The sequence below is a fragment of the Staurois parvus genome, unplaced genomic scaffold, assembly GCF_062004578.1.
Source record: "Staurois parvus isolate SC_StPar_1 unplaced genomic scaffold, SC_StPar_1.0 ptg000057l, whole genome shotgun sequence".
In the NCBI taxonomy this organism is placed as follows: Eukaryota; Metazoa; Chordata; class Amphibia; order Anura; family Ranidae; genus Staurois; species Staurois parvus.
In genome coordinates this window covers 1-27,692 of record NW_028317853.1, presented here as the reverse complement: position 1 = coordinate 27,692, position 27,692 = coordinate 1, and the positions used below count along the sequence as shown (strand labels likewise).

At 44.4% G+C, this 27,692-nt stretch overlaps 1 protein-coding gene across 6 annotated transcripts in view; it reads right to left on the bottom strand.

Moving 5' to 3' along the window:
• The window catches only part of LOC149469915 (cyclin-dependent kinase 1-A-like), a 47,611-nt gene extending 25,567 nt beyond the window's left edge, over nt 1–22,044 (bottom strand). For 4 of the 6 annotated variants that reach the window (XR_016311464.1, XM_089668375.1, XM_089668376.1 and 1 more), the window contains exons 1-4: nt 21,983–22,044; nt 16,520–16,678; nt 15,216–15,383; nt 7,978–8,141 (exon numbers count right to left, since the gene is read on the bottom strand). Coding sequence is in view for 3 of the 6 variants with exons in the window: in XM_089668375.1 (XP_089524501.1) it covers nt 7,978–8,141; nt 15,216–15,383; nt 16,520–16,522 (335 nt within the window). In the remaining 3 variants the exon portion in view is untranslated. Of the gene's footprint in view, nt 1–7,977; nt 8,142–13,964; nt 14,071–15,215; nt 15,384–16,519; nt 16,679–21,982 lie in introns of all 6 variants that reach the window. The other 2 variants (XR_016311462.1, XR_016311463.1) reach the window with 2 other exon arrangements.
• Nucleotides 22,045–27,692: the final 5,648 nt, after the last annotated feature.

The following is a 27,692-nucleotide window of genomic DNA, read 5'->3' as shown; positions in this document are numbered from 1 at the left end:
ATCTGGACCCACTCACCCAGACCCAGTGGTCGGAAAGGTGGTGGGGTTGGTTTGCTTTTATCCCCACTGAGCACCTTTCAAGTCCTCCCTAACCCTCCCTCTCTATCCTTCTCTTCTTTTGAGACTCACTGCACCTGGCTGTTTTCTCCCATTTCTCTGAGGATTGCAGTGATCTATCGGTCTCCTGCACCGGTGTCCCGCTTTGATTTCTCTGCCTGGCTACCCTACTTTCTCTCCTCTGAACTACCCGCTATCATTCTCGGAGATAGTAACATCCCTATTAATGTCAACAACCCGGCTACATCCCAACTCTTCAACCTAACCATTTTTTGCATTAGCACAATGTATACAGTCCTCCACTCACTCTGATGGGAATACATTAGACCTTGCTTTCTCCCATCTTTGCACTCCCTACAACCTCATAAACACCCCCTTTCCTCTCTCTGATCACAACCTCATCACCTGCACAGTCTAGTCTTCAAACACCTATCCCTCCAAGCAGCAAACAATTACCCGCAGAAACCTTCACAACCTGAACCCTGCTCCTTTCCACTCTGCAACTGACAGAATCTCTCCCGTCCTGCCCTGGCCACTGCTGTCTATAACAGTTCGCTTTCATCCGCATTAGACTCACTTGCTCCTCTAACACGAAGCATCAGGCCCCGACCATTACAACCTTGGCAGACTGACCACACCAGAAAAATTAAACGACATAGTCGTGCGCTGGAGTGGTTGTGGTGTAGAACCAAATCCCAGCAAGCATTCACCCGATATAAATCTGCTTTCTTAACATACAAGTCCTCCCTTCATGCTGCCAAACAAGCCTACTTTGTCACTCTGATTAATTCCTTCTCATCCAGTACTCATCGTTTCTTCTCTACTTTTAACTCTACTTTCTCCACCTCCACCCAGTACCTCACTCACTGCTCACGAGATTGCAAATCATTTCAAGACTATTGACGTAATTTGTAGGGGCATCGCCACTGCACAGACATCCATCCCACTTAGCATACCTTATACTAAACCTCCCTCAACACTTTCCTCTTTTGACCTCGCTACTACCGAAGAGGTCACTAAGGTTCTCAGAAGCCCATCTCACTACCTGCCCCCTGGATCCTGTCCCCCCATAACTACTATGGTCACCCTCTTCTTCCATCCTATGCTCCCTCACTCACATCTTCAATCTTTCCCTCTCTACTGGTGCCCTTCTCTCCCCTCTAAAACATGCACACATCACTCCCATACTTAAAAAGCCCTCCCTGGACACCACCAACCTGAACAACTTAAGACCCATCTCCCTGCTGCCATTTACCTCTTAACTCTTAGAACGCTTAGTCAATCGCCTGAGCTCCCACCTCACCGACCACAACCTTCTTGACCCTTTACAGTTTGGCTTTCGCCCTCTACACTCCACTGAAACTGCCCTACTGCAGCTTTTGACACGGTAGACCATCCCCTCCTCCTCAAAAAAACTCCTCTTGGCCTCAGACTCTGCTCTCTCCTGGTTCTCCTCCTAACTATTGCAGCGCTCCTTCAGTGTTACCTATAACGCTGCCTCCTCTTCACTCCCTCTTTCCGTAGGGGTCCCTCAAGGTTCTGTCCTTGGACCCCTTCTCTTCTCCATCTACACCTCCTCCCTTGGTCACTTGATAAACTCCCACAGCTTTAAGTACCATCTCTATGCTGGTGACACACAAATCTATCTACCCCTCACCTCACCCCTTCAGTCTCCTCTCGCATTACTAAGAGACATATCGGCATGGATGTCACTCCACTTCCTCAAACTCAATCTTTCCAAAACTGAGCTCTTAGTATTCCCCCCAGCCCGTGCCCCCTCCCATGACTTCTCCATCAAGATCAATAACACAATCATCAGTCCCTCCCTTCATGCCAGGGTACTAGGTGTAATCCTAGACTCCCATCTGTCCTTTCAGCCCCAAATCCAATCACTGTCCAAATCTTGTAGACTGCACCTCCAACATCTCCAAGATACGCCCGTTCCTAACCTCGGAAACCACTAAGCAACTTATTCACTCTTGTTATATCTCGCCTTGACTATTGTAACTCCCTCCTCATTGGCCGACCTCATCGCAGACTATCCCCTCTTCAGTCTATCATGAATGCTGTCAGGCTTATTCACCTTACTAACCGTTCTGTGTCTGCCACCCCTCTCTGCCAATCCCTCCACTGGCTTCCCATTGCCCAACGGATAAAATTCAAAACACTAATAACGTAAACAGCCATTTATAACTCTGCCCCAAATTACATCACCAATCTTGTCTCTAAATATCACCCAAACCGTACTCTCCGCTCCTCGCAAGACCTCCTACTCTCCAGCTCCCTTGTCTCCTCCTCCCATGCTCGTCTCCAGGACTTTTCCAGAGCTTCCCCCATCCTCTGGAACTCTCTACTCCACTTTATTAGACTATCGCCTACTCTGCTCACTTATAGGCGATCTCTGAAAACCTCTCTCTCCAGGGAAGCCTATCCTGCCCTCAGCTAGTAATGGATTCTACCACTCTTCCAACCAGTCCATCCCCCACAGTTACCTTTTGTACCACTAGCCCCTCCCTCCTAGATTGTAAGCTCCAAGGAGCAGGGCCCTCAAATCCCTCTTGTATGTAACTGTATTGTCTCCCGTTATATTGTAAAACGCTGAGAAAACTGTTGGCGCTATATAAATACTGTATAATAATAATAATAATAAGGGAGTACACTCCTCACATTTTTGTAAATAGATTATTATATCTTCATGTGACAACACAGAAGAAATGACACTGTTACAACGTAAAAGCAGTGAGTGTACAGCTTGTATAACAGTGTAAATTTGCTGACCCCTCAAAAACACACAGTCTAAAATGCTGGATGCCATTGGCGGCTACAGCTGTCGATCACCGGTTCCCGGCCGGAGATTCCTTGCTGGCACACAGCAATCACAAAGGAACATTAACAGAGGAGAGGTCTGTACGTAAACAATACAGATCTCACCCCCATCAGCCCCAGCATGCATAGCACAGCAATACAAAAGTGTGCTTACACAGTAAAAAACAAATAAAATAGTAAAACGGCATACAGTTAATCCTTGTATGTAAACACAGATCTCTCCCCTGTCAACTCCTGCACACTGCTTTGTATGGCTCTGCATCAACTCCTGCTAATTCTGAACCCACACACTAATAAAACCTCCAGGACACTGGAACCTATCCCTTCATATAAGTCATGCTCCCATATTACCTCCCTCATCCTTCTGCTTCTCCTAACATCTGGATTTCCCCAAATCCTGGGACACCATCTTTTTCCTTTAATCAACACACCGAGCATCCCCTATCCACCAACAGCAGCAATCCACACAATCTAGTTACTATTCCTCTTCTTCCTAGAACCCTTTTCCTGTGCCCTCTGGAATGCCCACATAGTGGATGGAAAGGAGGTGGAGTAGGAATCCTATCCCCTCAAAGCACTTTTCAGGTCCTCCATTCACCTCCCTCTGCTCATTTGAAGTCAACTGTATTCATCTGTTCACTCCAGTTTTTAAAAATTGCTGTGCGGCCTCCTGGACCGGTATCAAGCTTCCTTGATGACGTCTCTGCCTGGCTGCCTTACTTTCTCTTCTGAAATTCCCACTATCATTCTTGGTGACTTCAACATCCCTGTTAATCTTAACACTTCTGCTACCTCTAAACTTCTGAGCCTAACCACTTCTTTTGACCTAAAAATGGACGCATGCTTCTATTCACTCAAATGGTAACTGCCTTTGACCTTGCATTCTCCTACCTATGCACTCCTTGCAACCTCACCAACTTTCCTCTTCCTCTCTGATCACTCCCTTATTAGCTTCACTCTCTCCTCAACTTCCTCCTCCTTGTCTTCCAACTAACAAACAGTTACTCGTAGAACCCTTCGTTATCTTAACCCTTTTCTTTTTTCGGCAACAGATTGTCTCTATGACAAAATCTCAGCCCTGTCCTGCCTCAACCTGGCCACTTCTGTCTACAACAGTTCATTGTCTTCCACCCTGGACACATTGGCCCCCCTCACCACACACAGAATTAGGCCCCAACTGCTACAGCCCTGGCAAACAGACAATACCAGATGCTTCAAAAGATTTAGCCGTGCTCTTGAGAGTTTATGGCGTAAGACTAAGACCCAGCAAGACTTCGATCAATAAAAATCAAATCTGCCCTTCAAAAATACAATTCTTGTCTCCACACTGCCAAAACAGACCTATTTTATCACTCTCATTAACACCCTCTCACGCAATCCCCATCAGCTCTTTTCTACCTTTAACTCTCTACTTCAACCTTCTTTACCTCCACCCATTTACTGCCCAGGAGATCGCAAAGCACTTCAAAAATAAGATTGATACAATTCGTGACGAGATCTCCCCTGTACAGATCTCTCCCACACCCTACATTCCTTGTCTACCTGCACAATCTATACTTCCCTTGTCAAACCCAGCTACTATAGAGGAGGTTGGTAAACTGTTTTCTAAAGCCCACCTAACCACCTGCCCCTTTTCCCTTGCAAATAGTACTGTCACCCTCTGGCTCTATCCTTCATTCTTTAACTCATATCTTCAATCTCTTTCTACTGGCATCTTCCCCAGCTCTCTAAAACATGTGCTAGTCACCCCAATACTTAAAAAGCCTCACTGGATCCTGCCAATCTTGGCAACCCAAGACCCATCTCCTTACTCCTTTTAGCCTCCAGAATCCTTGAACGTCTAGTCTACAACCGGCTGAGCCACCACCTTATTGAAAAATAACCTTCTCAATCCCCTTCAGTCAAGATTTCGCCCACAACACTCCACAGAAACTGTTCTCCTAAAACTCACAAACAACTTACTAACCGCTAACACTAATGGTCACTATTCCATACTCTTGCTCTCGGACCTCTCGGCTGCCTTTGACACAGTTGACCACCCCCTCCTCCAAAAACTACTTACTTGGTCTCCGTGACTATACTCTGTTGGTTTGAATCTTACTTATCTCACCGCACCTTCGCTGTCACTTACAACTCTACTTCCTCCTCTCCTACTCCTCTTACTGTCGGGGTCCCCCAAGGTTCTGTCCTTGGACTTCTATTCTCAATATACACTCCTTCCTTGGGTCAGCTTCCCATGGTTTCCAATACCATTCCAATGCTGATGACACAAATCTCTTTACTCCTCAGCTCACCCCAATTATTTCCTCACGTATCACAGATTTACTAACAGACATATCAGACTGGATGTCACACCACTTCCTAAAACTCATTCTATCCAAAACGGAGCTCATAATATTTTCTCCCTCACATGCCTCCTCCTGATTTCTCAGTCAGGATCAATAGCACCACTACAGTTGTGACCAAAATTATTCAACCCCCAATGCTGTAAAGGGGTTTAGGGACTATAGTGTACATTTGGAATTGTATTCAGAATCAAATCCTACAAGGACGTTGTAACTACCCAAATGCAACTAAAATGACATCAATTGTTTATGTAATACAGTAGTAAATGGTTCTTATGTGGTTTCTTCATTGCCACAATTATTCAACCCCTTAAAGACTACCACTCTGAAGAACAGAGGTTCATACAGGTGCTTTCCATCAGGTATTGAAAACACCTGTGGATGTCACCGAGCAGCAATCAAGCATAATAAGCACCAATTAGGCAGCTTTAAAATGACTGTGATACTCAGCTCCTTCTAGACATTTACTGGTGTGGTTACAAACATGGTGAAGGCAAGAGAATGGTCCAGGAAGACAAGAGAAGAGGTGATTTCTCTTCACAGGAAGGGCAATGGCTATAAGAAGATTGCAAAGATGTTAAACATACCAAGAGACACCTTAGGAAGCATCATTCGCAAATTCAAGGCAAAGGGCACTGTTGAAACGCTACCTGGTCGTGGCAGAAAGAAGATGCTGACTTCGACTGCTGTGCGCTACCTGAAGCGTAGAGTGGAGAGAAGTCCCCGTGTGACTGCTGAGGAACTGAGAAAAGATTTGTCAGATGTGGGTACAGAAGTTTCAGCCCAGACAATAAGACGCACACTGCGTAATGAAGGCCTCCGTGCCAGAACTCCCAGGCGTACCCCCTTGCTGTCTCCAAAGAATAAGAAGAGTCGACTGCAGTATGCCAAAAGCCATGTGGACAAACCACAAAAGTTGTGGGATAGTGTTCTGTGGACTGATGAAACAAAATTAGAACTGTTTGGGCCCATGGATCAACGCTATGTTTGGAGGAGGAAGAACAAGGCCTATGATGAAAAGAACACCTTGCCTACTGTGAAGCATGGTGGAGGGTCAATCATGCTTTGGGGCTGTTTTGCTTCTGCAGGTACAGGGAAGCTTCAGCGTGTGCAAGGTACCATGAATTCTCTTCAGTACCAGGAGATATTGGATGGAAACGTGATGCAGTCCGTCACACACCTGAGGCTTGGGAGACGTTGGACCTTTCAACAGGACAATGATCCCAAGCATACCTCCAAGTCCACTAGAGCATGGTTGCAGAGGAAAGGCTGGAACATTTTGGAGTGGCCATCGCAGTCACCAGACTTAAATCCGATTGAGAACCTCTGGTGGGACTTAAAGAAAGCAGTTGCAGTGCGCAAGCCTAAGAATGTGACTGAACTGGAGGCCTTTGCCCATGAAGAATGGGCGAAGATACCCGTAGATCGCTGCAAGACACTTGTGTCAAGCTATGCTTCACGTTTAAAAGCTGTTATAACTGTAAAAGGATGCTGTACTAAGTACTAAGATTGAATGTCACTTGGGGGTTGAATAAAACTGATAATGCTGTGAGCACAGAAAAGACATTTGTGGTTATTTCATTATAACTGTTATGTTATATTTGTCTGACCTACAAGTGCCTCTTTAATGTAAATGTAAGCAAGATGACTGAATGATCAAAAGCAATGTCAAACTGGCCAAAACACTCAATTTCAGTGGGGGTTGAATAATTTTGGTCACAACTGTATCAACCCATCCCTGCATGCCAGGGTGCTAGGAGTAACCCTGGAGTCTGAGCCATCCTTTCAGGCCCACATCCAATCCATGTCCAAATCATGCTGCCTCAACCTATGCAACATCTCCAGAATACGCCCTTTAACCAATTATACCACAAAGCTCCCTATTCACTCCCTGGTTATCTCTTGCCTCGACTACTGCAACTCCCTCCTCATTGGCTTACCTTTACATAGGCTATTCCCCCCCCCCCCCCCCAGTCTATCATGAATACTGCTGCCAGGTTCATCCACCTTACCAACCGTTCAGTGTCTGCTACCCCTCTCTGCCAATCCCTCCACTGGCTTCCACTCGCTCAACAAATAAAATACTAACAACTTACAAAGCCATCCACAACTCTGCCCCCAGCTACATCACCAACCTTGTCTCAAAATATCGAACCGCTCTTGTCGATCCTCCCAAGACCTTCTGCTCTCTTGTTCACGTGTCATCTCCTCCCAAGCTCGCCTCCAGGACTTCTCACATCCTATGGAACTCACTACCCCAATCTGTCCAGCTGTCTCCTAATCTATCCACCTTTAGACGATCCCTGAAAACCTCTTTAAAGAAGTTTATCCTGCTTCTGCCTAGTAAACCGCCATTTATTTCCTCCATCAGCTCATCCCCCCACAGCCATTAACTTTTGCATCACTCAACCCTTCCTCCTAGATTGTAAGCTCTAACGAGCAGGGCCGTCTGTTTCCTCTTGTGCCAAATTGTATTGTAACTGTAATGTCTACCTTCATTTTGTAAAGTGCTGCGCAAACTGTTGGCGCTATATAAATCCTGTATAATAATAATCACCAAAGTCTAACATTAGATTTAAATATTCAGGTGACTGACCTTTACTACTGTTATGATCCAATTTACCAAACAATGACTCCTTGCTTTTTATCCCAGTTACATACAATGCAACCAGCAATTCTCCAGCACACACTTGCTTGAAGAATAGTTTTGAATGTAAGGAATACAAGGAGGCAGATTAGATACACATACCTGAATATTCGGAAAAGCTGGTCTATCTCAGAATCTCCATGGAAGAGTGGTTTCTTCGTTGCAATTTCTGCGATTATTGTACCTATGCTCCACACATCAACTGGTGTAGAATATCTCACAGATCCCGAAAGGACCTCTGGTGCTCTGTACCACAAGGTCACCACCTACAGCAATGGTATGCATTACAGTCCAGTTAGTTGTGTTATGACAAATAACTGTACAACACATTTGTTTTTAGAAATTTTAGATCAAGACCCCTCAAAACACATTAGATGGGGGGCGCATGCGCGGCCAGCTACGCGATGGACGCGTTCTGAGTACCGCTCCGTCCACCCGCCAGCTGTAAACCGGCACGCACCGGCTCCGTGGGTAACAAAACACCCCACATCATTACTGACCTCTGCCTGCACCTCAGTCACTATGCCACGCAGGAGGAGAGCCCCGGATCACCCCGGGAAATTAACTAATTTCTTCCCTGTTATGGGAAGTCAAGATGGCAGCCGCAGCAGCACTGTGAAGGGAGACAGCAGACACGAGGAGGAGGACTACAGAGCCCAGCACGGAGATCCGAGGCTCCAGGCATCGCTGTATCCAGGGGACCCTGGTGAGTTGTCACCCCCCTTGTCCCCCACGACTTGCAGCCCTGCCAAATCCAGACCACGTCTGGACCGGGACCCTGAACTCTCCTGCCAAGCCATAAATCTCCCGCCTCTACCCCCTACCATAGCCCTCCCTGATATAGGCGCATTCCCTGCGGCGGACCAACCGCTAACAGAGGTGTCAATGAAACACATGCTGAGGTCCCTGCGCCAATCTCTGCAAAATGACACCTTTCATCTTTAAACCAAATAACTAACGTGGTACAGCACCAAGAACGCAGAATAGGCCACATTGAAAACAGCTTGGGCGACATAATAACAGCACATAACGATTTGATAGATGCGCATGCGGATCATTCGTCTGACATCGAGCAAATCAACTTAAAATTAGCCGACCTAGAAGATCGCTCACGACGCAACAACATTAAATTCAGAGGGATCCCTGAATCAGTGACGAACGAGAATCTACTACCCTACATACAACAATACGTCAAACTACTCCTCCCAACACTTCCGGACATAGAACTCGCGATTGACCGAGCCCACCGACTGCCCAAGCCAGCGTTTTTGTCGGCATCTATTCCAAGAGATGTACTAATTAGAGTACACTTCTACCACGTTAAGGAAAATATTATGACGGCGGCCAGAAACCCACCACCTCTTCCGCCATCACACGCAAACCTCCGCCTCTATGCGGACTTATCCAAAGCCACGCTCCTCAACAGGAAAAAAATGATTTCCATCACCAAGGCCCTAAGGAATCATGACATAGCCTACCAATGGGGCTTCCCAACCAAACTAATAGTGCGGCGACAAGGCAGAATATTTACCGTCAAGAGCCTGGAAGCAGGCATTGATCTGCTTAAAACTTGGAACATCCTTCCTGCAGACACACGGGACCCTACTGCTAACTCTGCCCAACATATGGAAGCAACATAAGCGGCTACCTGAAGCATTCCAAGTGCAGATGTCTGTCCTACACCCCCAGGGGCCTTTTTGCAACGTCCAAATGTCTGGCGATCGGCCCACATTTGATGATATTTGTTTTACATATTTTTGCTTGGCATGGCCCTCTCCGTGGTCATAGCCTACTTATACCCCCCAGTTCTAAAGTAGCGATGTTGGCTACTTGGCCTACCTGCATTTTCTGCAGAACTATTTTTACTACCCTGTTTGTCTCCACCTCCCCTTTTCTACGGCACCACCAGCTACTCCTTTTTACTTCTACTCGCACATTCCTAGAGTCAATATGGAACACTAATTCCACAGCCTCCATTCGAGCCCTACTGGTACCACAACCAAACTACCACTTTCCCGTTCCAGGAGATTACCGAGTCTCGATCCTCTTAAACAACAAACCGACGCTTTACTCTCAGCGAAAAATTCCTCACAAATGATTACTATAACATCTCTTCATACAAGAAACCCATTTCGCCACTGAAAAAGCGCCTAAACTACACCTCCACCATTTCTCACAAGTATTTATGGCAACCAACCCCAAGAAGAAAAATGGGGTTATTACAGCCATTAGCGACTCTCTCCCTTTCCGCATCATTTCGAAATTAGCTGACCCATTTGGACGATTTCTCATCCTCATTTGGCAGATTAATACACTTAATCTGCCACAAGACCATCTCTACCCACAAACAAGGCAGACTCATAATTGGCGGAGATCTCAATATTATGAGCAACCCACTTGTGGATTCATCTTCCAAAAAACATTCTACTAAATACACCTTCAACCAATTTCTACACGACCACGACTTATATGACATTTGGAGATGCCATCACGGTTCCGAGAGAGACTATACTTACTACTCCCCCGCACATCTTTCATATTCCAGAATAGATATGTTTATCACTGATAAATGGACACTACAGCAAGCGACCTCCTCCAACATTGGAATCATATCCTGGTCAGACCACGCACCAATCAGCCTATCCCTGGATGACGATCGACGCTCGGCGCTCCCGCCGATTTGGAGACTCAATTCTTCACTCCTGAAATTCCCGGACAATCAAAAGCGTATCCTGGAAGCACATAACCTATTTTTTGCTACCGACACCACTCCGGATATCTCAATCACTACACTTTGGCAAACATACAAAGCCTACATGAGAGGTATCCTCATACAATTAAACTCTCGCATAAAAAGACAGCGTTCCCAACAAATTGACCGAATCCTAACCTCCATTAATTTAAATGAGGAAATTAATAAAAAAAACCCTAACCCCTCCACTTCCGCGACGCTAAATCAAGAAAGAAACAAATTACGCACCCTTTTACTCTACTCATATGACACAAATCTCCAAAAAACAAAGACCAAATTTTATGCACTTGGAAATAAAGCAAGTTCTCTTCTTGCTAGGACCATTAAACAAAAACGACTTAAAACCAAAATATCTACGATACAACACCCAACCACACGATCTCCTCTTTCGAACCCTCAAGATATAGCCAATGCTTTTGCAGCATATTACCAAAAGCTATATAATATAAAAGACGACCCTTACACTACCCAACCAACGACCCCCATCATTGAAAGCTTCTTGCATAATTCCAACCTCGCCCATATCACTCCCTTTCAACTTGAATCTCTATCGGCACCATTCTCATCCATAGAAATTGAAAAAGTTATATCCACTCTACCTTTAAACAAATCACCAGGGAACAATGGATTCACTAATGAATTCTACAGAACATTTGCACCCGACCTTAAATCACACCTATCTGCCCTTTACAATCACGCTGCATCCAACGGAAAAATTCCCCCCTGACATGCTGCAGTCGATAATCACCACTATCCCGAAACCGGGTAAAGACCCCCAACTCACTCAGAACTACAGACCGATCTCGTTAATCAACATAGACATAAAAATATACGCCAAGTTAATTGCCCAAAGATTACTCCCCTATTTACCTACACTGATACACCCAGACCAAGTGGGTTTAATACCCGGTAGACAGGCTCCCGATGCTACTAGGCGAATTATATCTCTTCTACACCACCTAGAAACTGACAAACAACCCTCCCTCTTTTTATCATTAGATGCGGAAAAGGCTTTCAACAGAATTCATTGGCAATTTATGACACTTACACTACAAAAATTTGGCATTACTGGCTGGATGTTGTCGGCGATTCTCGCCCTTTATTCTAAACCTTCTGCTAGAGTATTAACTAACGGCACGCTTTCACAACCCTTTTCCATATCCAATGGAACTAGACAAGGGTGCCCCCTATCCCCCATAATCTTCGCCCTACTAATAGAACCACTAGCGACCAAGCTTAGAAATGACCCACAGTTCACGGGAGTCAAATACCGTACTACTGAACACAAAATCAGTCTCTTCGCAGACGACATTATACTGATAGTCACGAATCCATATAAATCTCTTCAGACGATACGTACACATATTAGTGACTACGCAGCGGTTTCATACTACAAACTTAATGAACCCAAATCATCAATATTAAACTTGTACACGCCACCTATAACACAGGACTTACTTTCTAAACAGTTCCCTTTTACTTGGGAAAAGTATAGCATCCCATATTTGGGGATTAAACTCACCGCTAATACTAATCAACTCTACACAGCTAATTACAAACCGCTTCTCGAAACCATCCCGCAAGATCTCAAAAGCTTTCGCACTACTACTCTATCGACATTAGGTAGAATAGCAACCATAAAAATGTGCATACTTCCTAAGATACTATACATTTTTCAAACACTTCCTATTCCAGTCCCCTACTCTTTTTTTGCCAAACTCCAGGCGATAGTAAATAAATTCCTATGGAATTCAAAAAAACCCAGATGCACCACGAATCTCCTAATACGCCCTACCTCCAGAGGGGGAGCAGGCCTCCCACATATGAAATCCTACTACCAAGCTGTTCTACTAGACCAGCTCTTCTTCTGGTGGCATCCCTCACCTGAAAAAATATGGACCACCATGGAAACATCTTTGTATCATCCACACGCTATAACGGACATACTGTTTCTACCCCGCGTGACTCAGAATCAAATGCCCCACAAACATCCATGTATTCAGGCCTCCTTAATAGCCTGGTATGATTTTGTTGATTATAAAAAATCAGGGAAACACAACGTCCTAACCCCTACCCCACTATCATTCCTACATCACATTATCCCCCATCTAAACCTAATAAAATGGACAGCTCTTGGCATACTTCATATTCAAGACATATATACCTCAGACACATTAGATACCTTCTACACCACTCAAAGCAAATTCCACCTTTCTGATAACGAACAATTTACTTATATGCGTATAGCCCACGCACTCCGCAAATCAAATATTTCGCATACCATAGAAATTTCTGCAACTGCTCACCATTTCTTCCATAGAATCACCTACCCAAAGAAAGGAATTTCTACATTCTACACTCTTATAACCGAAAAGCAATTTACAACGTACACGTCCTCCTTAACCAATTGGGAGAAAAATTTGCACCAATCTTTATCCCCAAATATATGGGAAAAAACATTCACCATTACCTACAAGGCCTCGAAATGTTCCGCCCATTGGGAAACATACCTAAAAATCCTACATGAATGGTATTTAACTCCCACTAAGCTATCTTTATTTTATCCATAACATTCACGAGCATGCTGGAGATACTGTGGAGAGTCTGGTTCACTTCTCCATATACTTTGGAACTGTAAGTCAATTAAGTCTTACTGGAACAAAGTTTTTCAAATAATTTCCTCAATTACAGGTACCTTAGTAACTCCAAACCCCGCTTTGGCTCTCCTGCACATTGGCATAGATAAATTTCCCATAAATACACGGATCATCATTCTACACACTTTAGCAGCTGCAAAAACCAATATTACCAGATTATGGCGCTCTACCACTACCCCTCCTCTGTCTCGCCTCCTTCATGACCTCAATCTCCAATGTGAAATGGAAAGAAGAATAGCTTTCCACAATTCATCTTTCCATAAATTTAAAACCCAATGGTCTCGATGGCTAAAACACCCAAACTGCTCTGTAAAATGATTACTAATACGAACCAGTCTAATACACGGAACTCTTATTCCTTTGGTGCCCTCTCCTCTTGTTTCCTTCCCTCTTCCCAATTCCTATTTCTTCCCTAACTATAAACTATTGACCTCTAGAAAGGTTCACCGGACAACGAGCATACCTCTCATGTAAGCAACTGGAATCTAAAATATCCCCGGCCTAATGGTGGGGATCCTCCACTCCTGTTTCACCTTTCATGTGCTAAGACCCTTCAAGTGAAACCTTTAATTTCATGTTAACATGTTTACCTTTTTTTTTTTCTCTTTGTATGTTTGAAAAACCTTCAATAAATAATATTTGAATATAAAACACATTAGATGATTAAGGTGGTTTTTCACCTTACTGCATTCTATCTCCAATCATTTCCGTAGAAGTCCTCAGACTGACGGCCAGCATCGTTTACGACCACTTCTGAGTCCAGGTCACCCTTGACCTACAGTCTGACTAGATAGTGAAAGAAGCAGCACAAATGAGCTCATCTCACTCTGCTCTCTCATCACCATGCAACTCGTAAGCGTACAAAAAAAAAACAAAAAAAACAAAAAAAAAACAAAAAAAAAAAAACACTTAATGGTTGCCTAAACTGAACCTTCTTCAGTCCAGCTCAGCTGTGTAGATACACCCCCCCCCCCCGTCAAACTGAGGTACAAACTGGACACATTTAAAAGAAGCCTGAGAAATAAAAATAAACACTCTCACCTATATGACCGTATCATTGATGCTGCGGCTGTCCCCTACCGCCTCAAAAGACTGAGATCTGAGCGATCACATGAGTTTTGATCTCTCGGCCCTCTATGACCAGAATTGCAACCATCAGTCACCAACTGCTGTACCCCTCCAGCGCTCATTGAAGTGACAGGCTGTGGAAGGGGTGAGAGCAGCTGGCTCAGGCTCTCAGCAGCATTCTGAGAGGCTGAGCCTAAATGTCCATCAGGCATCTGGGTGGATCTCAACAAAGTTCAGATCCTTCCAGACCCAGACCAACAATGATTGTTGAATCTGGGTCACAGGAGTGCAGAAATAAAAGTACACTCCTGTGACCCAGTAGAGAAGTAAAAGCCAAAAAAGCTATACTTCTCTCACAGATTCATGTAAGGATGGGCAAGTGCTGCACTGTCTGTGAGCACCTTGAATCCTGGCCAGTGTGAGGATGCAACCACAACGGGTCATTTGCACATCAGCAATGGCTCAAGTGGGTTGGATGCTGAGGGGTTTATTTACTAACGCAAGAGTGCAAAATTAGGCTCACTTCTGCATAGAAACCAATCAGCTTCTAACTTCAGCTTGTTCAATTAAGCTTCGGCAATAAAACCTTGAATCCAATTGGTTTCTATGCAGAAGTGAGCTTGATTTTGAACTCTCAAGCTTTAGTAAATAAACCCCCGAGTGTCATACAAATCAAAAAAGTGGTGGCCAGGACTGGTAGTGGAGACTGCTGGAGAGGAAGTTAGCGTTGCAAACAGACTGTTGAAACTTACTCCAAAAAAAAGGTGAAACTGGGCTAGCAGGTCTTAAAGTTTTATTTTGAGACCCAATAATTTAAACATCAAGCATTGCAAAAAGTTGTATTCATGTTATGTTCAACATACCTCATGTGTGTAAACTCTGACCGGGATTCCAAATGCTCGGGCAAGCCCAAAGTCAGCTAGTTTTATGACACCTTTGCTGTCTATTAGATTCTGAGGCTTTAGGTCCCGGTGCAAAACTCTTCTGGCATGACAAAATATAATGACTTGCAGAATCTGATACAAGTAACTCTGCAGAAGAAAAAAACAAAACACACAACATAACAGAAGGCATATTCCTGACATAGCACAGAATATATTTTGCAATAATTATAAACAGAGACATACCTTAACAAGCATAGTGTCAAAGTACTGACCACTAGGGATGGAGTCCAAATACTTTTTAAATCCATGGAAAGAAACTCAAATATAAGATATAGTCTTGAATCCTGCATTGGAACATCTAGAAGGCTAGGTGGAAAAAAAAAAAAACCCACACCCTAGTTCACCTATAAATGGATGTACACCAGTAATGCCATCTCCAACCCCTTGTATAGTACAATATTCAACTCAGGAAAGCACTATACAATACAAAAACAAAAGTGTATTTCCCTGTTAAAAGCTGCTTCATGTTCCTGACCTCTGGCTGCTGCATGTATTTTCCTAGGCTCCCCCACAACACGTCATGGTTCGTCCACCCAGCTTGTACACGCTACAATATATTTTGGCTACAGTCAAGCACCTAACCCCTAAATAAAAATGTATACCAGGTCGAGGAAGGGGAGCTCTATTGATGCACATCGTGCAGGGAGACGTAGCTCAAAAACAAAAAAGGGCCACCCTGAACCTGGGAGCAGCAATCATGGCACCAGATTAAACAAACATAGGAAAGGAATAAAAGATTAATAAGCTGCAGGCTCAGCAAGTGATTGATCAGCCGTTGAAAGTGCTCAAAAAAAAAATCTGAAGGTTTACCATCATTTTAGGGTAGCATAACAAAAACAATTTTTTTTTTCTTAAATGACAGTAGTCTGGCTGCCATGCCAATTTTAGTTAGCATCATTACTTCTTGACAAAAAGAAAGTTCACTTGTTGCATGTTCTGGTCAGTAAAAGAAGCCTATGTTCATTTGCTCTAGCCATCTCATACCCCTAAACACTGCTTTAAAATATGAATATAAAAATGCTACAATGTGCATGGACACATTGACTAATACGGATCTAAGTTTAGAAAACGGGGGGGAAAAAAAAAAAAAACACACACACACACACCAACACCTTTTAAAAGCAGCATTTTTCTCTGCACGTATGCATGTAGCCTTATATCATTTTCATATGCCTGACCTTATTGTGATACAATTTCAGCTGTAATTGGAAGCAGCCCCTTACCATACAATATTGGGGTGTTGAAGTTCCTTAAGAAGAGAGATTTCTCTAATGGCTGTGCTTGGAACTCCTCCCTCTTCATTTTCCAAACAAATTTTCTTCATTGCAACAATCTGACCAGTTGCTTTGTGTCGCCCTATTTATATACGACCCCATAAGTACCTAGAAAAGAGAATGGTACGGTCATTTATGAAACATTTTAAAACAATACAGATAATGTGCTAATGTTTACAACACTATATAATTTACAATGGCAACTACATGTTTACTTGAGGAGCAGCCAAAGTTCAGCATCTCAGGATTCAAACACCATATCCTGTAGATTGAAACACGGCATACTGAAGGTTGACAAGTGTGCAAGGTAAGGCAGTTGACAGGGAAGCGACGGTTACAGCCTGTGTCTATAGACTTTGGGCTTGTGTTGACGGCATCAGTTTGAGAATCCATGCACACTGACTTTTATTACAGTATTCATACTGCAATTGCAGTGCAAACAGCATTTTAATTTTTACAGGGTCGCATTTACTTTCCAATGAAAACAGGAAAAAAAAAAAAAAACCACCACGCAGCCTGCTGTATTAATGAAAGCACTGGGCTCAGGGAAATACTTTTTCTTCTTGGATATGCAGTCATGCTGCATATAGTGTAACCTATCCCTCAAGAGTCTGAATAAAGCTTTTTTGGCCATATGTCTCGTCACGAGTGCACTTGCCTGCATTCTGTGACCCGTTGTCAGTGATAACTGACTATTGCCCCCCCCCCCCCAGCCTTGTGCTTCAGTAAGCACTTGAGGAGCAGATCTGAGAGCAGTGACAGTAATTTTTCACCACTCCAGGCGGACAGAGAACTGGGCAATCAGTGGTCATGTGATCACTTTGTTCTTGGAGCTGGTGTGGGACTGCTGCAGCATAGAGGTGAGCATGGGTTTGTTGTTATAAAAACCCATACTTCCTTAACCTCCCTAGCGGTATGATTATTTCAGATTTTTGGTGCTGAAAGCGGTACATTGTTTTTGCATGGAAATATGTAGTTTTTTTATTGTAGGCCTGTAATTTAGGAATAACTCACTGAAATCTGTCCGAACAAGAGTCTAGTAAACATCCCGGGTATGATAAAACTTGAAACACAAAATCATAAATTATAATTTAATAAATAATCCTAAAAAATATTATAATAAATTTAATTCAATAATATAATCAAACCAAAAACAATGAAATTTGAAATATAGTGCCAAATTTGCACATCACTGAGCAAAGTCGCAGAATCGTTTTCAGTGTCTGATGACCAATTTCCCCACAAATCATTATCACTCAATTCTGCAAGTAGTTCTAATTTACTATCGCTGTTCTCTAGCCGGTCTAAAACCGATTTTGACATAAAAGGGACGCTTTTTGGACGCCATGGACTTTTCTAAGTTTCCAGGCAGAAACAACAGTAAAAATGCAGGCAGGGCGCCGGACAAAGCAGTAGGGACAAAATGTATGTGAAATGCTTTGAAACAGCAATGTTTTACTATGTAATAATAGTTTTCAAAAAAATTTCATTTTTTTAAATTTTAAAATTAGCCACCGGTTCCGCGCCCGTACGTCCCGACATCACAGGGACCGGAACACGGAAGCCAGCATCGGCCAGAGGAGATGGCTGGGGACGCTGCAGGGGACGCATCGCAGGAGCGAAGGACAAGGTAAGCGCTGCAGGGAATCCCTGTGCAGCGCTGCATGGTAAGCCCGAGTGTAGCTCGGGGTTACCGCTTTTGGTACTGAAACTTTACCCCGAGCTACACTCGAGAATACCGCTAGGGAGGTTAAGCAGGTTTTGCATTCCCATAGACTTGTGAGGGAGTGAAAAACCTGCTCAGCTTTCCACCCACCATATAAGCAAATGACGGGTGCAAGGCGGTTCTCTCGATCTGGGAGGATGTCATAGGACGTCCTCCCACTAACTAACCACACATGCATGGCTCCAGGGGCGCGCAGCGTTGCAATCGGTGGTGCGCTGTGTCCCTCGGACACAGCGGATCACCGATCAGCGGAAAGAGCCAAAGAAATCAGCTCGATCATGTGATCAGCTGTGTCCAATCACAGCTGATCACATGTAAATAAGGAAATGCCGGTTATCGGCATTTCTCCCCTCACGAGCTGTCACGCTGACAGAGGAGAGGAGAACCAGTAATTGGCATTCCTCAGAAGGGACATGTACACTGACTATCAGGGCACTGATGATCAGTGTAGTCCCATCAATGCCAGCTTTCAGTGCTCATCAATGCCACATATCAGTGCCCATCTAAGCTGACTTTCAGTGCCACTTAGCAATGCCAGTCAGCGCCGCCCATCAGTGCCACATATTAGTGCCTACCAGTGCACAATGCCACATATCAGTGCCCATCTGAGCTGACTTTCGGTGCCACCTAGCAATGCCAGACAGTGCCGCCTATCAGTGAAGGAGAAAAATCACTTATTTACAAAATTTTAGAACAGAAACTAAGAAAAAATGTTTTTTTCCCAAAATTTTCAGGTGTGTTTGGTTTGTTTAGCAAAAAATAAAAAACCTAGGAGGCAATTAAATTCCATAAAAAAAAAAAAGCTGTCCCAAAAAAATTATAAAAAGTTCATGTGGGTACAGTGTTGCATGACCGTTCAATTGTTATTCAAAGTGTGATAGCACTGAAAGCTGAAAATTGGCCTGGGCAGGAAGGGGGTATAAGTGCCCTGTAAGCAAGGGGTTAAAGTGTTACTGTTATACTCACTGTGGAACCTAAGGGTTTATTCCTCTGCAATTTGTAAAAACGGTTTGATCCAGACTTCTCTGATCCTCCCCTTCTTCCAATGTCCCCCTCTTATCTCCTAATAAGACAATGTGTGGAGTCACTCTGCACATCATCAGTTTGGTGTGTATTGCTAAGGAGGGTTTTTATTTTTTTAATCTTGGGAGAGTGCATGTGATCAGCACCGTCCAGACAGAGGTTATACAATCTCATAGGGCAGTGAGAGGAGAATGAAAACTCCTCGTACAAGTTTGTACCTCAAAAGGAGACGTTCCACTTTATGCCCTCCTATTTTTGGAACTTCTTTGAGGATGGTGGGGGTTGGTTTGGGAAAGAGCACCTGATTTTGACAGGTACCTGCTCCAACTTCTGGTTGGTTTGCTGCAACGATCTACCAGAATTTCTCTTCCCCACTCCCACAGCAATCTTTTCAGACATGTCACAGGTCGTCACAGATTGCAAGACCATTCACAAGACGCAGCATGAATCGATCCGATGCCGCAAGCTGTCTCCCACCAGCTCTAAGCCCAGGAACTAAGCAATCAGGTGACTGCTGATAACTCAGTTCTTGGTCTTCACTGAGCAGAGAGCGCTGACTTTGCTCTGGCTCTGCAATGCTCACCGGAGCTTCAGGCAGGAGAGAGGGTGGGAGCGGCCGGCTTGGGGCTTTTGGCAGCATGCTGAGAGGCTGAGCTAACTGCCTGTAAGGCATCTGAGTGGATTCAGATATTGTTGGGATCCCTCCAGAGTCTGGCACGGGTCTGTGGCATCAGTTTTAGCCTGCTGTTGGCCGATTATGGGTCACAGGAAAGCAAAAGTGCACTCTTGTGATCCACATAAAAAGTATGTCCAAATAAGCTTTTAAGAGAAAATGCACAGTATATGGGGAGCTGTCACAGCGTTTTACCACTGCAATAGCTCTAGGTTACCAGCTGTGTTAGGGAGCAGTGTGGTGGGCAATTCAACGCATCACACAGCTCCTTTGTTTTGTATGAGCTTTATTTGAAGCATACAAAACATACACTGACTGCAATGTTGGGCAGTGCGATGCGCTGCCCAATATTACAGTGCAATTGTTGATAGTGCATTGTGAAAATGTATTATGTCTGCATTTTACCACTGCATCCTGCAGCACTAGGTTGCTTTGCAGTGTATTAGGGACACAAAAGAAACCAGCTTTTGTGTGTCCCATGTGGTAAAACGTCTGTCACCGCACATAGTGGGAATTGGCCCTACAACTAAAACAGAAAATAGCCCAATGCAAAGGGGTGATCAAACATTCAGGCTTATAAATGTAAGCAGGGTAAAGCAAAATCTTCACTTTCATGGGGCCCCTCTAGCAGCAATCACTCCCAGCACCACCATTCAGCTGCCAGGAGTGAAGAGAAGTACCTAGTACGTATGGGTATGGTAGACATGTGACTCCCCTCCCTCCTTTTTACATCTGGCCAATCAGGCACCCAGTGCTTTCAGGGAGTCCTCAGCCCTTTGAAAATGCAGTGTCTCCAGATTGCAACCTATTACTTACAATCTTCACTTCAGCAGGTGGATCACATTACTAATATACCCCCCCCCCCCCCCCAAGCCTGATTTTGGAAAAAAAATGCCCTGGTTCCTTTATTCATTGCTTTATAACTGTTAGGAAGCTGGTTCCAATTACCACAGCTGGTGGTCCTCACTGATGGTACAGCTTCTTTGGCAGCAAGTATATAGATTTCTGCACACTCTTTCTAGAAAGCAATGCCAATGAATCCACTTCAAGCTCTTCTCAATCATAAACCTGAGTTGTTGATATCGTAATTTAATCTTCCTCACTACCACCAAAGCCTGGCTTTCTAAACAAAGATCGGTGTCTGAGGTTACACCCCGATTCTATTGGGATTTGATTAATGAGAAATTGACGGCTACATTTCAGGGCAACATGCCTACATTTTGTTGAGTCTGGGAACCATGGATCTTAAATACCTCCCCACAAGTCTTTGTCCGCCACCTACTGGAGTCGTGACGGCTCCCGCTTTTGCATATCCAGACTTTTAAATATTGAAACCCCATGGTTGACTCCACCCACCACCATCCCCTGCCCTTTACACTTCTGACTGCTTCTCTCTAATGTGGGCCATAGACGAGATGAGAGACGACCGAAAAAAAAAGAAAAAAAAGCGGCCGATTTTTGGATCGTTAGTGCGGTAATCGGTCGGTCATTTTTTGATCTTTTAGAATATTGGTTCTGCTGGAAAATAAAAATCGGACAAATTTGTCGTTCTGCCGATTTTCACGGCAATGATGGACAAATTTGCTGATCTTTTTACGATATTTAAAAATGCGCATGAGCAGTGACATGAAAGAAGGAAAAGGAGAAAAGGAAAAAAATAGAATATGAATGAGAAGAAAAAAAAAAAGAATTTCAGTCCGATATTATATTTGACATTTAAAAAAGTATAGCAGCACTGTATCTATTTGTATCCAAATATAAACATCTGTATACAAAATAGATACAAATAGATACAATGTTGCAACTTTTTCTTTTGCATATTCTATTTCTACTTTTTCTTCATATTCTATTTCTCCTTCTTCTGCATATATTCTATATAATTGCCGGCCGTAGACGGGACGAAAATCAGCCGACCTTTTCTTACCAATAGTGGTAATGTCGGCTGATTGAACGACCGATTTTTCGTTTTTAAAAAAAAAAAAAAAATTACCCTCTCCAATTTTTTCTATTTTTGCATACTCATCCATGTCTGTTGATCTCCGTAACTTCCTGGAAGAAAGAAAAAAAGGTTTTAGTATCTATGAACACTGCCTAAAGGACAGAGTTGTAAAGCAAGTGTTTGGCCCCATAAATGTATAAATGGAAAGTATTGTTTTACCTTGTTGGGGGTCTTTTACTTAGTGGCAATGTGACTGTACAGCCTTCCATATGTTCCTTATTCTCATTAGGGGCTCAAATTACTAAAGCATATCGCATGCACTATTTAGGTGATCTGACACATTTTTCCCCAAATACCACATGCGAAGCTGAAAAGGTCAATTCACTATCACTTTATGCAGCATTTACCTCAAAAAGCAAATGTTCTTGGTAAACACCACAAAAAAAACAGTGTTAGAGCAAAGTTTTGGTCGTTTTTGTGTTTATTAAAAGTCAGCAGCTACAAAAACTGTAGCTGGTGACTTTTAATAAACACACACTTACCTGTCCCAGGGTCCAGCAATGTTCTCAACCGCGCTTTCCTTTCTCTCCTTCTGTCCTCCACGATGTGTGGCTTTACAGCCTGGTGCCCACTACATGAGTGAGTTGCGCCTCCTGACTGTTGCGGCAGTCTTCTGGGCCCTGTGAAAGTTCTCAGGAGACTGCAGGAGTAAGGGGGGGGGGTCGAACTTCCGGATCACTTCGCTGCTGCAAAACTGAGCTGGAGGTGGAAGCGGGTAACTGTCAAAATATAAACTGCTAAATATCTTTTCTCATTAGCAGTATATAGCTGTCTTGCGACTTTATCGGTGTCCAGCCGAGCAGTAGAAGGTGGTCTCATTCTCCTCCGACTGTCCTATGAGGCTGCATGACCCCTGACCCTCTGTCAGGACAGTGCCGATTGGCCCTGTGCCAATCATATGCACCCCCCCAAAAAAAAAAAAAAAATCTAGCAATACACACCAGACAGAGCATGTGCAGAGTTGTCACAGTAACAGAAGGGGAATATCAGAGAAGTCCGGATCAAACAACCTTTTCACACAATGAAGGTTAGGTTTCACAGTGAATATATCAAGCATGCTTTACTGCATATAAAACCGATTTTACTGTTGTGGGGGAACGTCATTTCCGGCGTGGACACCATCTTTGGACTCCCTAAAGAACCCATGCAAGTACACCCATACATGAGGTTCTTAATGCTGTATACAAGAAGATGTATCATGCGAGTGTCCTGTGTGTATATAATTTTAATTACTGCGTTAATAAAATGATAATACACTATGGAGGCTTTTCTCTTTGTGGACCATGTGGGAGCGGATTTTTCTGAATAAGAGCCATTTAGGATATTCCGTGAGGACACGCTTTAACCCAGGGGGATCCAGGAGTGATCCATAAGGCATTTAGGCCCTCTTAGGGTCGCAACAAGGAGGTGAGGAGTCAATCTAGCTGTGTGTGGGGTCATCACCGGAGCCTGCTAACGCACAAGACTCACCTGCATGATTGCATTTATTGTTGTGGACACTGGTGGCACGTTTTGTTATAGAAGATATAATTTTGAGTGATCTGTTCATCCATATTCACTTGTTACATATGCATTTTTTCTGATTTTAGCGGTTTATTCATGGTTATGAATAGTGTGTTGACACTGAGCACTTGTTTTATAGGGTATATCCCCCGTAGTAGGGGGCTTAATATCAGTCACTTCCACCATATGCACAGTATCTTGGGACGTTGCACTGTTGTAGCATTCATTTATATCATTAGGATTCACCGTTTGTTCTACTATTATGTCACATATTTTTTATGTTGAGATTTAGTTTGTTCTCACAGAGCGCTACACTTATTGATTAATAAAAACAAAAAAACACCCAAAAACTTAAGTGTGGGGTCCCCCCAAAAATCCATACCAGACCCTTAACCAAGCATGCAGCCCAGTAGATCAGGAAAGGCGAGACAGATTAGCAAGCCCCCCCCCGAACCATAACAGACTGCAGGCCTTCAATATGGGAAGGTGCATATCAGAATCTGGAAGCCCTCTTTAACACCCAGATCCCACCCCATGCTGAGGGCATGGACTGGTATGGTTTAAGAGGGGGGTGCTCGCTCCTCTGTCCCTTCCTTTGCTGGCCTGCCAAGCAGCATGCTCAGATAAGGACCTGGTATGGATTTGGGAAAGGGGGGGCATGCTGTTTTTGTTTTTAAATGCTAGTTAAAAAAAAAAAAAAAAAAGGAAGAAAGAAAGAAAGAAAAGAAGAGGTATTTTACTGCAGTTATTAAAGTGGTAGATACCCATACATCTACCCCTTCCCCACTAGGACATTATATCCAGACAGCAGCACCATCAACTTGATTGAGGGAAAAAGAAAAAGAAATCTGTCCCTCTGACAGTAAACAATTGCCCTCTAAACTGTTTTTCATGAAATCAGTTTACTGTGGTTTCCCTGCCCACTTGTAACTTCCTCTATGAGATCCTGAGCCTCTTCTCCTCCCCCTCACTTACATTTGAAACCACCAGTGCACAATATTTAGGATCATATGCACTCCTCTACACACTACAGATCCCATAGTCCAGGGGTACTGAAATAAGATTCTTGGAGGTCCGGTTGGTAACATTTTCTTTCTGCAGAGGTCCAAAACTAATTTTTCTTCTATTACTCAAGTCTTTCACATCACAGCCCCCTTCATATTAATGTCCTCAGCCCCCCATACATCACAATTCCCTTTCACATCAGAGCCCCACAACATAACCCCACTTCCATCACAGCCCCCTTTACAATCACAACACCGCCACATCACAGCTCCCCCTCTCCTGACATCACAGCTCCCTCCTCTCACATCAGAGTCCCCCATATCACAGCTACCACCTCTCACATCAGAGTCCCCCATATCACAGCTACCACCTCTCACTTCATAGCCCCCCCATATCACAGCCCCCTCTACCCCATAATCTTTCCCAAACCTTAACACATTGTGGAGGGCTGGAGGAATGGCGGGGTGGACTCCTGTTCTGTATGTACTCATCTGCCGCCGCTGCTGTTGAAGTCGCAGTAGGGAAGAGGGCAGGAGGAATGGAAGGAAATGTACTGGCCTGCCGCTGCTGAACTCAGAGCAGGTGGGAAGATGTCAGGCATAGGTTTCCACTGAGGGTGGGAGCTTCCCAACTCTTCTTGGTAAAAATCAAGTGACCCGCATGAAAGGTTCGCTCCACTTCCCCGCTCCTCTGTAGACCTGCTGTGTTTCCCACCCTCCTCCCTGGTCTGAGTTCAGCAGGTACATTCAGATGAGGAGTCCTTCCTTCCATACCTCCTGCCCTCTTCCCTGTTGGAATTCAACAGTAGCTGCAATGACACCCGCAGCAGAAGAGTACATACAGAACAGGAGTCCACCCTGCCATTCCTCCCAATTACTAATAGCTGCAGCAACGGGAGGAGGAGAGGAGTCCACTCAGGCTGCTAAGTGGTGTGGCTGTGGTCCGGACAGGACTGTCACTCGGTCTGTATTCGGACTGCGGTCCGCCATTTAGTAAGGCCCGTCATAGTCCATCCCATCAGCAAGCGAGGGTGACTATGTCCCTCCATGCAGTGGGACCATGGAGAATGAACATAGCCACCCTTTAAGAGGAAGCTGGACCAAAAAAAAAAAAAAAAAGGTAGTTTGACGATTTGGGGGAGGCCAAGATGTTAGTGCCAAGACCGGTGACATCTCAGGGCTGGAGAGCTCCATTTTAAGGCCTCATGCACACGGCATATGACAATGCTCCAAATACACTGCCAGAAATAATGCCACTAAGGCCACATTTTTACACCCATATTGCGTTCAGATGCACATGAGCATAAACTCATTCTATGGCCTAGAAGGCCAGATACCCTTAGCAGCAGCATTTTTTCACCTGTGCATGAGATATAAAGGGAAGTGTGTCATAATGGGCAGCACAATGGCTAAATGGTTAGCACTTCTGCCTGGCAGTACTAGGATCGCTGGTTCGAATCCCAACCACAGCACCACCTGCCTGGAGTTTGCATGTTCTCCCTGTGCCTGCGTAGGTTTCCTCCGGTTACTCCGGTTTCCTCCCACACTCCAAAGACATGCTGGTAGGTTAATTGGATCCTGTCTAAATTGGCCCTAGTACGTGTATGTATGAATGTGAGTTAGGGACTTTAGATTGTACGCCCCTTGAGGGTCAGGGACTGACGTGAATGTACTATATATATATATATATATATGTGTATGTATGTAAAGCGCTGTGTAAATTGATGGCGCTATACAAGTACCTGAAATAAATAATGTACTAGTGTGCAGTGCATTAGGGCCTCATTATGGCCATAAACTATAAATACGCACATACTATATCTATCATTATGGCCCTATTATATGTACATGTAAATTGGTTCTTCATCTTGTTCCAAGAAATGAATGTGGAAGTAAAGTCCACTTTGCAAGTTGTACCTACAGGTAAGCCTATAATAAGGTAGGGTGAATATCTCCCACAGGTGCACGGTTTAGGAGATATTCACACCCCATGCAGCTGGTGATGGCACTGGGGCATACGGGCCGGCACAGCATGGTAGACCTTCAGAGAGCTCTGTGCTGCAACTGAGGTCTTCTACACACATGCACAAGAGAGACGTCATAGCGGCTCCGGCCATTCATACCGCAGGAGCTCATGAACCTGGAAGTAAAACCGGATGAAAATTGTGCCGGTGAGCTGTGACAGCGAAGCGCTGGAGGGTTCTGTGTACAGATAAGTCATAATGTTTGTGGTGCGGTGCATACCAGTACATGATGACCTAGACCTGTAGGGGCCCATTGTGTTTTGTTTTCGCGTGATTTACTACCGCTTTAAAAGCCAGTAGCTACAAATACTGTAGCTGCTGACATTTAATAAAAGGACACTTACCTGTACTGCTTCTTCACCAGACTTTGGGTCCCTGGCAGGTTTACTGTGGGAAACCAGCTGTGATTCCATGCTACTTCACAGCCAGCTTCCCATTGAGGAAGCACTCGCGCTTTGTGAATGGTCCTGCAGCCTTCTGGGATTTGTCATTTGTCCCAGAAGGAGGGGGGCACAAGCCGCAAAAAAAAAAAAGGAGGGGGGCACAAGCTGCAAAAAGGAGGAGGGGGGGCACAAGCCGCAAAAAGGAGGAGGGGGGGCACAAGCCGCAAAAAGGAGGAGGGGGGCCATCTAGAACTTCTGGTGGATTCACTGTGGTAACTCAACCAGAAGTGGGAGCAGGTACCTGTCAAACCCAGGTAGCCAAAGTGTCAAAAAATAGAAGGGGGGGGCATAAAGTAGAAGGGTAGTAGTAGGGGTAGGTAGGGTAGTAGAAGAAGGGGGGGGCATAAAGTAGAAGGGTAGTAGTAGGGGTAGGTAGGGTAGTAGAAGAAGGGGGGGCATAAAGTAGTAGGGGTAGGTAGGGTAGTGGTAGAAGGAGGGGGTTGGCATAAGATAGAAGGGTAGTAGTAGGGGTAGGTAGGGTAGTAGTAGGGGTAGGTAGGGTAGTAGTAGAAGGGGGCAATAGGGGATCATGGGGCCCCTGTGTCCTTGCCCACACTCAAACCACACCCAAAAACGCCTATGAAAGGTACCAGGGACATCCCATGGGGCCCCCTACTGACCCCGGGCCCTCAGACAGTGCCTGAGTTCCCCAATGGTCAGTCTACCTCTGCACACATGTAAAAAACGCTCCAAATATGCTGCTGGAATAAAGTGCCTCTAACACCAG